The following is a 14831-nucleotide window of genomic DNA, read 5'->3' as shown; positions in this document are numbered from 1 at the left end:
GTCACATAAAGTATATGATAATTACAAAATTATAAACAGCCAAAATGAAGTGTATTGTAATTGATGACTTCAGATTAAGCAACATTGACTCACCACTCAAATAATCTGCTGTCAATAGATAAATGTGACGTTTAGAAACGTGTATAACTCATGATAATCAGAGAATTATTTAAATTTGACTCCATTAAACTGGATCTGGACAGCAGCTGTGTGTTTGAAATTGACAGCAAAAACATGACATCATGAAATCCTTCCATAAACATTGTTTCTGTCTGGGCAAAACTTGTGGAAAAACAACGCGTGTGACCTGCTCACCTGTGCCGGGCTCCTCGCCTCCGTCCCTCCGAGCCGGGCGCCCGAGTGTGTGCTGCTGCTGGTTCTCATATTCCGGTTAGAAAGGGGGGGAAAAGAAAGAAAAGGAAAAAAAAAACTCGCTGCGTACCGTGGAAGTCTGATCTGCACGCGCAGCAGATGAGTGACAGTGGACGACAGTCCGCCTCGTGCCATTAGAGAGAGAGAGAGAGAGAGGGGAAGAGAGAGAGGGGGAGAGAGAGAGAGAGAGAGAGAGAGACAGAGAGACAGAGAGACAGAGAGAGGTGATCCATGCTGCCACCGTGTGGCCTTATAATGAAACGCATGAGCGAGCACCGAATCACTGGAATAAAAGTTTATGTTTATGTCAAAGCATACATTTTTCTCTCTGTTTGTTTGTTTGTTTATTGTGTTTTTTTTGTTTTTTTTTGTCTTTCTTCTCTTTTTTTCTATTTTCCTTTTCTATTGGCTAATTTGTTTTAGTGATTTTATATTGAGGGGGAGGATTTCATATAAGAATATATACAATATATACAATTATTTGCCTTTGTATTATTAAATAGAATTCTTGTTTTATCATTGTGTATATGAATAAAATAAAAATAAAATAAATACATTTTACAAGGTCGCCGGGAGTAAGGCTCTTAGGGGCCACTTTTCTTTGAAAAGTGCTGTAGAAAAAGTTCATCATTATTGTATCTTTTCCAAAGCAGAGGTGCTGAAATTACTATAATAAACATGACTGGTCCCCCTTAAAATATTTGTAATAATTTACCACCAGTTGCTGTTGATTTCCAATTCAGTCTTTTGAGAACATTATTATGATGGTTATAATTATCTTATGGTGCAATACAATGCACCAGCATCTCCCACTGTATTGTTAATTCATGTGAGTTTATTATGTGTGAAAGACTGTATTGTAATCATCCTTTTTATGTTAAGATTATCACAGATTATACTTTATAATAATTGATGGGTTATGGTTAGTGGCCATAGTTTGCAGCAATGTCATGATCTCTATCCCCAGAAGGTACAACTATCTTTTTAATTGAAGCTATATCCTTTCTGGCCAGGTAAATGGCTTGTTAAATAAAAATGCTTATTGTGATGCCTCATTGTTTTCCTTTTTTAAATATTACGAAACCATCCAGGAGAGGCCCGTCACTGTCTGCCTGTCATGGCGCTGCTGCAAAGCCAAACTTTGATTTGGCAAGAAAACCGGTAAAATCATTCTTGTGTGTTGTGTTAAAGTGTCTTGATCAAAGCGGTTGTGCAAAATGCTGCTTTTTTTAAACATTTAATAATAACAGATTTACCGTGCCATCTGCGTGTTTCTTTATTCTCACAGGTTTATTTTTTCTACCGCAGCAACTGCCACTCTCACTCCCACCATGCATGTGTTACATTCTCTGAGGACCAGCCCTACCCAAACCTCAACCTCTGCCCACCGTCTCTGCTGCTATCAGGAAAAAGGAAAAAGTTCCACCCTGGTGTGGGCCAAAGTCAGTAGAGCTGTTGTCTGAATGTGGCTATTTCTGTCACACTCTAGTGTCCCAAAAACTCAACTAAACCTGCAGCGGTACAATAAGCATGTGGAGAAGCAGGACCTTGCATCGGCCTTGTATGGGATTCACTGCTTGTAGCTGCTCCCCTCACATGCTGCCTGCTATTGCCCCTCAACCAGGGGGCATTGCAGCCAGTACAAGGGTACAATAAACTACCTTAACCCCCCTCTGTCACTAGAATGAGTTCACCACAGGAGATCGAATCAGTCAAAGGACAAAAAAACTAAACAAAAAACATGTTTTATTTGTTTTCATTGCTCAGTCAGACCAGAAGCAGTAGACAAGCAGCATTAACGTCAGTATTGATTATTTAGCATTTATTAAAGCATCTTGAAAAGTCACATTTATTTGATTAAAATTCAAATCATTCTGCATATTTGTGTCATGTTATAAACATTGCATTATTTCACACATGTAGATTTTGTCCGTATTCATTCATGTGCTTATCTATCCCACAATGTGTTATTTATTCAATACTAATACACTAATAGGTCTTGCCACTTGGTTTGGGTACAAATGATCAAGCAGTTGAAATAATTTTGTAGTTACACTTAACAAAATATAACGAAAAAATATTTGAGTAAAACAAGTTTAATCACGTATAGTTGAGGAAACAACAAAAAAAAACACGAAAAGTTAATAAAACAGTAGTACATGGCCGTACAATAGTAACACATACCCGTTGTAGTGGAGTAGCATAGCAGCAGAAGTAATACTGCAGTAGTGATCAAAACAGAAAGGCGTCCGTAGTCCTAAAGTACGGGACTCACCTGAACGCGTCACACTCCTCTGGTTACCTCAGAGAACCGTGACGTCAGTGAGATACAGCAGTAATTTGACACACAGGTAGAGAGGCACGCGGATTAACACGATGAGCGGGCGATGACAACGGGAACCCGGACCGAGTCTGAGAAGAGATTAAAGTCACTGACGTGTGAGCGTCTCTAACAGTAAATCCACCTTTTCATTTCATTAATTTATTAATTAATTTATTTTTTAGCGAAAGTGCGTCTCCAACGTTGGGCCCGAATGGCTAAACTACCAGGAAACGCCGGCGTGTCGGTGCTCGGGGACAAGTCGCTGGAGTTCTACCGGGACCCGGTGAGCTTCTGCCGGCAGAGGATCGAGAAACACCGGAGCAGAGTGTTTCTGTGCCGCGTGTTGAACCGACCCACCGCCTTCGTGTGCTCCGTGCGGGGCATGAGAGAGCTGCTGGGCGGTACGTTCCCCGTGCACGGCTGTTTGGACGGTAGTCTATGTATGTGTGTGTGTTTGTGCGACAGGTGAGCACCAGCATCCCAGAGTTCAGCACTGGGTTACGTGTTTTGGGTTACGACAAGTAAACTCAGCATTTTAATGGTGACTTTTGTATATTTTATAATTCGAAATTATAAAAGGGAAACTAAAGGAAAATTCCCCTCTTCTGGAGTGAAATTCACCCCAGGATTAGTGATCTGTCATGGGAGAGCCTCGTGATGTTACTGGGAAGAGGGGGAGAGAGGTGGTAGTACTCTACCCTTCAAAACAATGTGATAGTTGTTCTATAAAGCATAACTTTTGTAATATATGAATTATTATTCTCATCCTGATATAAACTCATCTTAAAGCCCAATGTAACTTATTCTAGTCACAGGTGTATTTTAAGCTTTTAATTAGACAGAGCCTTTTAAGGAGGATTTTGCTTATTTGCATTTTAGATTATTTCTATAATAACCCATATTCCTATTTTAACACACACTAGGCAGAATAAAACCCTGACATGTGCGTTTGATTGTGTGTGTGTGTGTGTGCAGTATGTTTACTTGTAATAAAGTTGACGTTGTGTGTTTCAGAAAAGTCCAACTTGTTTCTGAAGGATCCGACTGACTTGATGACCAACATGTACGGTGACACCGTTGTCACCACCAATGGTAAACACATGCAAAACCCCACAAATTAAATGGATTTTATAGAAAGTAAGCTATAAAAATGTGCTTAAATTCATATTCGTGACTACGTATTTGTGCATTTTAGGGGAGGAGGCATGTCTCCTCCGCCTGTCCCTCACCAGCCTGTTCACAGGAAGTTGTCTGAAATCATCAAATGATTATATCACCAGGTTGGCAAGTACATTATTATGTAGACGTTATTTGTAAAGCCTTTACTACATCACCAATGTGTCCCATCTTGTGCAAGAACTACCTGTCTGTTCTATGGAGCCACACATCCCTAAAATAGTTATACTTTAAATAAAATAGCAATTGAAATGCTGGAATAACATTTGAATGTGACTTATGTTGTTGTTACAATGTACATAATGTATTTATTGATATTGTGTGTGTGTTTCTTTCGCCTCTTTCTCTCCACAGTGTGTGTGAGCGCTGTCTGAAGGACCTCTCTGTCAGGTAACACTTCACATAAACCTCCAGCTCAAAGCAGCACATATTTTTGGGACAGCAAAGGTAACAAATCGGTGTGTGTGTGTGTGTGTGTGTGTGTGTGTAGTGGGCAGCCAGAGTGTGTGTACTCTGCCTTTAAGCGGCTGGGGACAGAGTTGGTGTTGGGCCTTTTCATGAACGTACGAGCAGAGGAGCAGCCGGAACTTTTCCAGGAAATCATGCAGCTCTGCACCCAACACTGGCATGGTAGGGACACACACACACACACACACACACAAAATCAACAAACAACAACTCATGCCTTATTCTTTTAAAAATGTGTATAATATATATACACAGCCAAGTATGGTCTCTTAAGCCCCATTTATTTCTGTTCAGTTTAAATAAATTGCTCCAAAATATTTTTATTTTATAATATTTTTTAATCTTTTATTTAAATATTGTAAGACGCTCACACAATCTTTCTTCCTCCTGCTGACATAGTAAGTGAGTTTTGTTGTTCTGCAAGACAGTATTGCAAAATATCCCGCTTCTCCTTTTTAAATGAACACAACAGTTAGTGCGTTTTTATCCATCTTTGTGTGTTTGCTGACCCGCTCCCCGTCTGCCCCTGCAGGTCTGATCTCTGCTCCCATCAACGTGAAGGTCCCCGTGTGGTCGTCTGGGTTCTCCACGGCTCTGGAGGCCAGGGACAAACTGATGGTCATCATCAAAGACAAGCTGGAGAATGACACACAGGGGTGAGACTGCATATGTCTTTGTACATCTGTCTATCCCTGAGTCACACACACACACACACACACACACACACACACACACACACACACTGCTTCTCTTTTTCCCCTCTCAGCGTCTCGTGTCCTCCTCTTCCTCTTGCACACACACAGCATTTTTCATTTTCTGATCACGAAAACTGAAAATTAGCCAATACTTCTGTCTCTATTCGATTGTTGCACACATACATCTGCTCAAGTAGGTTAGTTAGGTACATTTCTGGAAATTCTGCCAAATAAATGCCTTGTATTCTCTAATCCCTGCCTTTCACCTGCTTTTTTTTTGTTGCAATGAGTAAAGATGAACTTTGAGCTTGATATCTTGGTGGTGCTTTTGGGTCCAAACCTACTTTTACTGAGTCATTCCAGGAAGTTTACCTAATGGCGGATCTTTTGCCTTCTTTTGCTACATTATCAAACCCGATTGGTCGGGTCAGGTTTTGTAATGCCTTTTGAAATACAGCAACATAACCCTCTGAATATCACGGCGTCTCTTGCAGTGACATTCTTATGCATAAACCTAGTCCTCATGCTGTTAATAACTCATGATTTGTAGATGTGGAATCTTAATCTCTCTCTGCGGTTCTAGTTTTGTCGGCTGCCTCGGTTCTCTGCCGCTGCCCGACTCCAGTTCTGCCTCCCAGCATCTCCTGCTGTTCATCTCAGCTCTGATCCCCAAAGCTCTGGCGTCGCTGCTCACCTCCTTCACACTGGCACTCAGTGGGAACCAACAGGTGTGGGTGTGTTTATTGTCACCAACAAGAAATGAAACATATGTAACTTGAGTGTGTCCAAAGTTCACACAGACTTAATTTAAGAAAATGTAAGCATGAGCTTGAATTAAAACAAACCACTACAATCCATCATTACATATTACATTGCATGTAAATATATGTATATGTAACTACAACCGACCTTTATTGACCAATTCTTTCTGCTTTTAAGTTAAATAAAAATATTTCTCCATTCCCAGGAGAAGACCCGTCGGCGAGCAATGGAAGACCCCGATTACCTGCAGACGGTACTGTTGGAGGTTCAGAGACTTTGGCCTCCTTTCATTGGTGGACGCAGAATAGCTGATCAGGTAAGACTGTTCACTGTTCAGGACTGAAGTGTTGGGGAGTCTGGGGTTCAGAAGTCTGTGTAGGGACCCAAATAATGTCGAACGCCAACCATTTTATGCTTCAAATTGTTGGGAACAGCCGAGCCGAAAGGGAAAAAAAGAGAGAAAAAAAGTATTTGCAGAGTACTGCCGTCATTTTGATATCACAAATGTATCATTGTGGTAATACGATAAACTGGATTATAGACACAGTAAAATGCTTGGTTTTGTGCCTGTAGACCATCTGTCAATCAAACCCTGACTAGAGTTAATACGACCCATTCATTATAAATTATCTTCTATGTTCTTCATGGATTACAATGGAATACATGGAATACAACTTACAACCCTAACCCTCACCCCATAAGAGATATGAGGAGAAAAAAAATATTTTTGTTAAGCTGATTCATGCAATACCTATTCATTCAAGTGTTTTAACAAAACTAAGAATTTTAAGGTGTAACCGTTGCAGGGAAACCCAATTCTCTGAGCAGACCCTGTTCTAAAATACATTGTTGTGTGACATGTCTTTAAAGGACATGTGAAAGTGATTGTTGTACCTTTTGTATACATTTATTATCCTGCGGTCCGGTACAATTCTGTTTGCTGTTGCACTCCTTACCTCTAGATGGCGAAATATATCTGTCGATGAAAGTCTCCTCTACTGTCACTCTCCTCTCTCTGAGTGTAATGAACAGCAGAGTATGCTGGACAAGAAACACACATGAGCCCCTGCACTAAATACCAGTTTGATCAGTCGTATTAATGTTCAGTTTTTTGTTGAAGTTTGTTTGAAGACTATACTATTTTGTATAAGTCTCCTCTTGCAGCATTAAATCATTTTGCAGGTGAGACAGAAAGAGAAGCATGTTTTAAATAGAAACATGGTACGTGAAATATCATTAGATGAATTGCGCTGGTATTTACTTCAGGACTTTATTAGTATTTCTTTAATTTTGTACATCGTTGTGAATTCTAACTCATTTCCACTTTGTTTACCTGACTTAATTATGAAGGGCTGTGATCTTCTCGTGTGTAACCTCTATTGTTGTGTAACAATCGTTACAGCATCGATTTGCAGTCATTAAAGTGATTGCTTTCTGCTCCGACATCAGCACCCGTCAGCCAATAGAATCCCAAATTTAGGCCCCGACCTTTCATTGGACGCGTTGTTTACTTCCTGCCTCTCCTCCAGCACGGCGCTGTGTTTACCATTATGACCTCATCAAACACCCTTACGCAACAAGCCCAATCGGAGGCATCGATCCGTCTCTGATATTGATCGGCTCCGCTCCCCCGGAAGGAAGGAAGGAAGGAAGGGGCGGCTTTGGCGGTGGGACTGATGTGTGCCGGTGACACAGTGAAGCCGAGTGGAAAATCATTTGTCACTTCTGGGAAACGTACCAGTACATTTTGATTCCCCACGGCCTCAGCGGTATGCAGTCATGACGTGTGGGGTTTTACAGAACTTCAGTGTAGAAAGAACTTAAATATTTAAGCCACAAAATCAGAGGTCATGATATAAAATAAAGAGACAAAAAAGGAAGATGGATTGTTAATTTGTTATGAATCGCTGCTGCAAAAGTGCCAAATGTGACACTGAAATCGTGTATAATATACTTTTTAAAGGAATATTTCACCCATTTGCATTAAGCTCTCTATCGTTGGAAACCAGGTCGTATGTTTGAATGGTGGTGCACCATTCCCTCATTTCCCCCAGAGATGGGAGATATCCGTGTTTCTATTCCGAAAAAGAGCCTCATCCGCCAGACCGCCAGTCAGGTTCGCTCGCCGCTGACCTGGTCCATTCGCCATGGGACTGTGTCAAGTGTACAATTTGTCACAGGACAAGAGGCCGACTGTTTACTAGAAATATCACTAGTAAACAGTCACTTGTCAGTAAAGTTTCAGTCATGATCTCTGTGTTCTCTCTTGTTGATGACTTTGAGACGGTGATGTGTGAGTGCAAACTGGCGGGGGGATTGGCATTGTAGGAGTTGTTGTCTTCCATCCACATGCGCCAAAAAGTCACTGTCTGCCTTTTCTCAGTCAAGAAGGCACCAAATTAGACATTTATTTTACATTTCCACTACATTTATGACCCACTTCAATACAGATTCATGTTTCCACCGGTGAAGTAGTCCTTTAAGTTGAAATTTACACTGGATTTAATATAGAAAATGTATGGGACATTCTCATGATATCCTTGCCTGTGCTTTTCTGAATTTTCTTTTTTTTAAATTATGACACCAAAGTGATGTTTTAATATTAAATAATAAAATAACGCAACCAGAAAGAGTGACAGTTGGCCCCACCTCTGGTAAAAACTCAAACACTAATACAGAGAAAAGGCCTGATGAGATGTTTATGTGTGCAGGTCGGTGTGTGAGAAAGAGAGAGATTATTAGTATTCACCATCAGGTGGAAAAAGTAGAAGCTCCATCCAGCTGGAACTAAGATATGCAAGAGTTTTAGTAACTGTGTGTGTGTGTGTGTGTGTGTGTGTGTGTGTGTGTGTGTGTGTGTGTGTGTGTGTGTGTGTGTGTGTGTGTGTGTGTGTGTGTGTGTGTGTGTGAGCAAGAGGGAGAGAGGAATGAACTTGACGATGACAGAGGCATCTCTCAGTAAGAAGCGGGAGAAAGGAGGAGGATTGTAAAAGATTTTCCACTCCAGCAGAGAGAGGCGAGGAGAGAAAGATGAGAGAGGGGGGGCAGAGGAAACGGAAACAGTGATCCTCTTCTGTGGCGGTCCATTAGTGCAACTGCTAATGGATGTAGTGAATAGGTGAATTAAAAGGGCAACAATGGGGTAAGTGGTCTTTTTGCCCCAAGGTGGCTCCTTTCTCTGGAGCTTAGTGAAAAAAAATTTGGTTGAAAATGGAACTGCGATTTCCCATTGGAGCCAAACATCAGTGTTGTTGAAGTTTCCCATTAATTTTGGTTCAAAGGGGTAAAAATAGCATGTTGAGTCCTAACTTTACAGGTTTAAAAAAAATGAAAACCAAACTCAGCTCAGTTCATCCAATCAGGAATTGTCTCTGTGACTCTTGTGAGGCCTCACACTCTCAGTATGTCGCCATTTAATCAGAATATCATATAATCATGTGATTCCTCCCTCCCTGTGTGTGTCTGTGTAGGACTCCACGCTCGCAGGGTGTCATGTGCCGAAGGATTATGGCGTGATCTATATCAGCCACTCCGTCCACCGCGACCCGGAGGTGTTCCAGCAGCCGGACGACTTCCTGCCGGAGAGATGGAGTGGAAGGTAACGATCTCAGCTTTATGTTTATTGAGTTTCTCGTTACGGAAATAGACTTAAAGGACCAGTGTGTAGGATTCAGGCAGAGATGGAATGTAATGTTCATTTTTATGTTTATTGGTCTATAATGACCTGAAATTAAGAATCCATGTATTTTCATTCAGCTAATAATGAGCTCTTCATATTTTATTGGGAGTGGGTTGTTTTCCAGTGAAGCCGGCCATATTGAACGAGACGTTTGTGCTCAAAGGTCACTGTGACCTCACGACACACATTATCCTAAGATCCTAATTATGACAATTCACACAAGTGTCTAATAGGATAAAATGATGGACGTGGATGCAAACTGTGACTTTACTCATCGGTGGAAGCATATAAGCATGAGGGGCTAATTCTATTTAAGAAGAAAATAATGAATATGAAGTAGAACACAAGAACGGTATGTTTTTTTCTGGTAATTTGTGGAGTCACACCAAGAAGAGTAGAGTAGAGGCAGAGAGAGACGTTTGCACAAACAGGAAATATACTGCTGTTATAATAGATGCTGCTGCCTTCGCCTACACATTTAACCCACGGCGGAATAAAAGACAATAATTTAATGTCATATATCGAACAGAAGAGTTAAAAGCATAATAAAATATGTCCTGGAAAGACCAATAACATGGCTCCTTTTGAGTACCGGTATATAATTACAAGTTGAGTAACTATAGCTGTAAATTTCCTTTTCATGATGCTTTTTTCAATGCATTTTCTCATTAACTGTCTCTGGGAACTGAACCTGTGACATTTTCATGACCGTGTTATAAGTGGTTTATCCTTAAAGGTTGATGGGGAAATGTCTACACACACACACACACACACACACACACACACACACACACACACACACACACACACACACACACACACACACACACACACACCCTACCTGCACATTGACACACATGCTCTGACCATTAGAAGGAGTCAGAAAGCTTTCAGTGTTCTGACACATTAAGGATTGAGGAAATGCGTCACAAAAAAAGCCATTTTCATAAAAACCAGAAAGAGAAAACATGTATGTTTTTTTCTTTTCAAAGATAACATTTAAACAGAAATTGAATTAAGATGGTGAGAAGAGAAAAACGGAGAGAGGAATGATGGATTCATTTATATTGATGGGTCGATGGATGGAAAAAGTGGTAATGGACAGAGTTTATAGGCGTTAGTGGTGAGGAAATGAGGAAGGAAGGAACTCACCAGCTAAGAGCATAGAGTGTATATAGGACATGATATGACTCTGAAGATGTAAATCCTAAAACGAGGGTAGAATTATGTTTTCTCTAATTAAATCAATGGAAATAAGATGGATTTTTTCATATTAATCTTCCACACAAAGCAGACTAGCAGGCTATTTTGTCTCGGGGTCCAGACTGCAGACTGTTTTATGATTCTGTGTTAAATTAGCGCCGCATATACATACGCCTACATTGTTGCCATAGCAACCCGTGCAGATAGATTAACAATGCCTGAGCACATAGATATGGCTTGATCATTTTCACACCCGTTGTATAGCGCAGACAGACATCCGGCCGTAACGGTTAGATTCAAGGAAAACAAAAGAAAAGCACGAACACGACAGCGACGCACAACCAAGACCAGTCGGCATCCGTCGCACCTCTCGGCCCGCTACCTGCTCCGGTTAAATGTAACCCGATCTGACTCCTTCACCAATTCACTGTCTCTCGCTCACTCTCTCCCTCAGTTGTTTTTCTATTCATCCGCTTCCTCCATTCACCTGTTTATTCTCATTCATGCTTGTTCATTCAGGCGACTGAGCCGGAGGGAGGGGAGGGGGGGGGGGGGGGGATCTATGAATGTATGCATGTAGGATAGCTGCTGCCATGGAAACCAGTCACCTGACATGTCTTTACCAATAGGGATTCCCTGTGTGTGTGTGTGTGTGTGTGTGTGTGTGTGTGTGTGTGTGTGTGTGTGTGTGTGTGTGTGTGTGTGTGTGTGTGTGTGTGTGTGTGTGTGTGTGTGTGTGTGTGTGTGTGTGTGTGAGAGAGAAATGAGTCAGAGAAGATCCCATCCTGCTTTTCCCCCCTCTGCGTGTCTCTCAGAACAATGAGAGGGTGATTCCTCTAAAATGAAATGTCCTCCTGTAGTTTGGGGCTTCCCTCAGTTAAACATAACCATTATAAAACCCATTAAATAGAACCCACTATTTACATATCACATGTATGCGTTTAAGCAGCTTTTATCCCCCCTTGTTTGCCGCTGCAAGCGTGATCATAAATGACCTTGTACTGCTTGGTGACAAGGTCAAGAAATGAATAAATGATGAATATCAGTATGTTTTGTCTGGATGTGAGGATTTAACTGAGAATATCAGTTTATTATTTCATTTTTCCTACAGCAGAATCTTCCACTGGGTGACGCACGATTTATCAAAGGCAAACATTTTATTGTCTTTCAATAAAATATTCATTATGGTCACATCATTAATTCACAAAAAGGAATCACGATTGTATTAAAAACATATATAATGAGTTCAAACTACATTCTTATAAAACAATGTCATGATCTGCATGAATGATGCGTAAAAAAACAAAACAAACAGAACACTATATATTAAATCATCTATGAATGAATAGACAGGTAACTGCTGCCATGGTAACCGTTTTTACCAATGGGGAATCCTGTGTGTTTGAGGGGGGGAGGGGGTTAGTGTTTGTGTGGGGGAGGGGGGGAGGGGGTTAAGGAGTGAGTCAGAGGAAATGTTCCTTGAGACAATATGACGTAAAGTCTAGCAAACATTCATCTTCATTCTGATGAACCGCAGGATGATTTGAGGCGACCCCTCTTACAGCGTACTGAATGCTCACTAGTGCAGCAAATCCACCTGCTACAAATACCCAGCTACTTCTACATGCTAGAGGGATGATTAAAAAACTACAGTACCCAGCCATTTAAGGAAAATTACATTATGTACCGTATTTGTGACCCGGTTGACTGGTGCTGAGGGGTGATTGTAGAATAGGGAGTCTTGACTAAGTCCTATTTGTTTTAAATGAGTGAACTCCCCTCAGGATGTAACTGTCTTACTGCCTGTCTGTGTTTGTTTAAAGTATTTGCTCTTCCAAGCCTCTGTTTATCTTCCGGTCTGTTTCTCTCTCCTCCTACCTGCCTGTTTCTCCGCTCCTCCATCTGTCAGTCTTCCTGGAGACATGTTTTCCTGTCTGCCTTGATAGTTGCCTGGCTTCCTTCCTTGCCTCCTGGCTGTGTAATTTAATGACTGCAGTGCCGTTACATAACAAGCCCACCTACAATAACTACAGTTTAACCAAATCATCCGTGTGTGTGTGTGTTTCTGTGCAGTAATTGTGTGTGTGTGTCCCAGTACATACTGTATGTATGCAGCCTGTGTGCTTGTATGCTTTTCCAGTCGGAAGCAAACGGTCGAGGTGCATGTTAACATCCTATCAGCGGAGCGCCCACACAGGCTCCGGCCGCAGATACGTTCATCGGAAACACGACTAAACAGATAAAAATCTGAGCTACTGCAGCGGGTCGTGTTGTTTTAGATAAATCTGAGAACAGCCAGTTCTTCATGGCTGTAAAAAATGCTGACATTTCATTTGAAATGGAAATTCTCAGCAAACCGTATGTATGAGATTATGGTTGTTAAATGACTGTTGAGACTTTTCAGAACTAAACCAAACAGTCTCTAAAGACACCTTGAGGCCTGTGTGTTATGGGTGTGTGTTAATGAAGGATAGCCGTAGGTTTTATCCCAGGATTGTTCCATTCAGCAGAACTATAGTTTAGATTGTAGATCGGATGCTTTAGTAAGACTTTATTTTAAGGTCTGTAATTTCCTGGAGATAAGAATTTCATTTGGTTCCGAAATAATTAAAGGAACATTTTTCCTTTAAAAATGTTTCTAATTAATTTCCAGATTTTTCTTCCTTTTTTTTTTAAGAGAAAGTTTGTTAAAGTCCTTTTTAATTTAGATGGAAACTTCAGATGTTAGTAAACATTTCATATTGATTATAAATATATGGAAATATATTGACAATTTAAATGCCTGCGATAATCTCATCCACACATTTTTTTTCTTTTGCTGTTTTTCATTAATGTTACTTGGTAGCCGACTAGCTTAAGATCATAAGATCATCATAAGCATAAGATCAGATCTAGAATTTGAGCATTTTCAAGTGTTTTGTTTATGTTATGTATCCATGTTTGCCAAGTTTTCCACACGATACATATGAAGACAAAAGTAAATATACCACTAAACCAAAGCATGTACCTTTCAGACGTGCTTCCATCAAAACGAAAATCTAATTGCATGAATTAATGTATTGTAATGGTATTTTATTACACTTAGTATAGTAGATTATACTTCTCTGATTCACGTGATATATTGAACATATTTGTTATAGCCCCATGCCGGACTTCCTCTCTCTCGCTGTCTTACAGGATGGTTTGGTCCACTATACATCTTACTGGTTCAGGATGGGCCTGGAAGTACATTAAACCATTAGACAGAGAACTCTAATATTCTCCCTTCTCTCTCTCCATGTCCAACTCACACACACCGGACTGTACACCACTAATGCTTCCTGTTTGCCTTTAATCAGAGCTCAGGTTTCAGGAAGACAGGATGCATTAGTGGTGAGAGGGGAGAGATGGCCTGCATTAGCAGGCTTTTGACAAACCTGCCGTCTGGTAACGAGCGGCATCTCTTTTTTTATATACTTAAGTGTATTTTTGAGAGATAATTTGGAAGGTTACGGCAGGTGAGGCCGAGAGAGTCAGACCAACAAGACGTGTCAAGTCATGGCGGCGATTCACCCACCTCAGTTCATCGATTTGTCTCTTGATGCCTTGTGGCTCGCATGAGGTCAGAGGTCAGCTGGAACGAGCTAGGGGTCGGTCAAAGATGCATTTCTAAATCTTGACACTAGTAGCGCTGTGGAGTGACATTCAAAGTACGGCGGTTAAAAAGGTAATCAATCGGTTCAAATCAATCTTTGTTCATCAGGAAACATGAAATATTTTGGTGTGATCCATGTTTCCGGTGTATCGCCCGGCCCTGTGTGTAACCATCCCACTTTGTTGTTTGTATGCGCAGGAATGCAGGCCAGGAGCACTTCCTGTGTTCCTTCGGCAACGGGCCCAGAGGCTGCATTGGAACGAAACTCACCGACGTCTTCCTTAAGGTGACTGCAGTTCTCTGCTCATGATGACACATTAATACATGCACACACAAAGAAGAAGACAAAAAGTGTAACGATGAGACATTTGAATGGATAATTAGAACCGGATACAGGCTTGCTTCCATTCTTTTAGTGGCCAGGAGCAGTATTGCAGCTAAAAAGCCATTTTTCCCGTAGATCATTATAAAAAAGACATTTAAGGCAGAAATATGAATCCATAAAGTAAATGCATATGG

General features: G+C 40.9%; 2 protein-coding genes across 4 annotated transcripts in view; one reads left to right on the top strand and one right to left on the bottom strand.

The window, feature by feature from the left end:
- LOC311029616 (5-hydroxytryptamine receptor 4-like) overlaps nucleotides 1-454 on the bottom strand; it is a 31672-nt gene extending 31218 nt beyond the window's left edge. Inside the window, exon 1 of the mRNA XM_084034839.1 lies at nucleotides 316-454. The gene's annotated coding sequence lies outside the window, so the exon portion shown is untranslated. The remainder of the gene's footprint in view (nucleotides 1-315) is intronic.
- Nucleotides 455-2702: 2248 nt separating this feature from the next.
- The window catches only part of LOC311030025 (cytochrome P450 26B1-like), a 16434-nt gene continuing 4305 nt past the window's right edge, over nucleotides 2703-14831 (top strand). Inside the window, exons 1-10 of one of the 3 annotated variants that reach the window (XM_084035520.1) lie at nucleotides 2703-3096; nucleotides 3710-3787; nucleotides 3891-3975; nucleotides 4226-4261; nucleotides 4362-4501; nucleotides 4872-4995; nucleotides 5618-5762; nucleotides 6002-6112; nucleotides 9267-9394; nucleotides 14511-14598. In XM_084035520.1, the coding sequence (XP_083891646.1) occupies nucleotides 2907-3096; nucleotides 3710-3787; nucleotides 3891-3975; nucleotides 4226-4261; nucleotides 4362-4501; nucleotides 4872-4995; nucleotides 5618-5762; nucleotides 6002-6112; nucleotides 9267-9394; nucleotides 14511-14598 (1125 nt within the window). In that variant the 5' untranslated portion in view covers nucleotides 2703-2906. Of the gene's footprint in view, nucleotides 3097-3709; nucleotides 3788-3890; nucleotides 3976-4225; nucleotides 4262-4361; nucleotides 4502-4871; nucleotides 4996-5617; nucleotides 5769-6001; nucleotides 6113-9266; nucleotides 9395-14510; nucleotides 14599-14831 lie in introns of all 3 variants that reach the window. The other 2 variants (XM_084035519.1, XM_084035521.1) reach the window with 2 other exon arrangements.

The sequence above is a fragment of the Eutrigla gurnardus genome, assembly GCF_963514095.1.
Source record: "Eutrigla gurnardus genome assembly, chromosome: 19".
NCBI classification, from domain to species: domain Eukaryota; kingdom Metazoa; phylum Chordata; class Actinopteri; order Perciformes; family Triglidae; genus Eutrigla; species Eutrigla gurnardus.
This window is presented reverse-complemented; position numbering and strand designations above follow the sequence as displayed.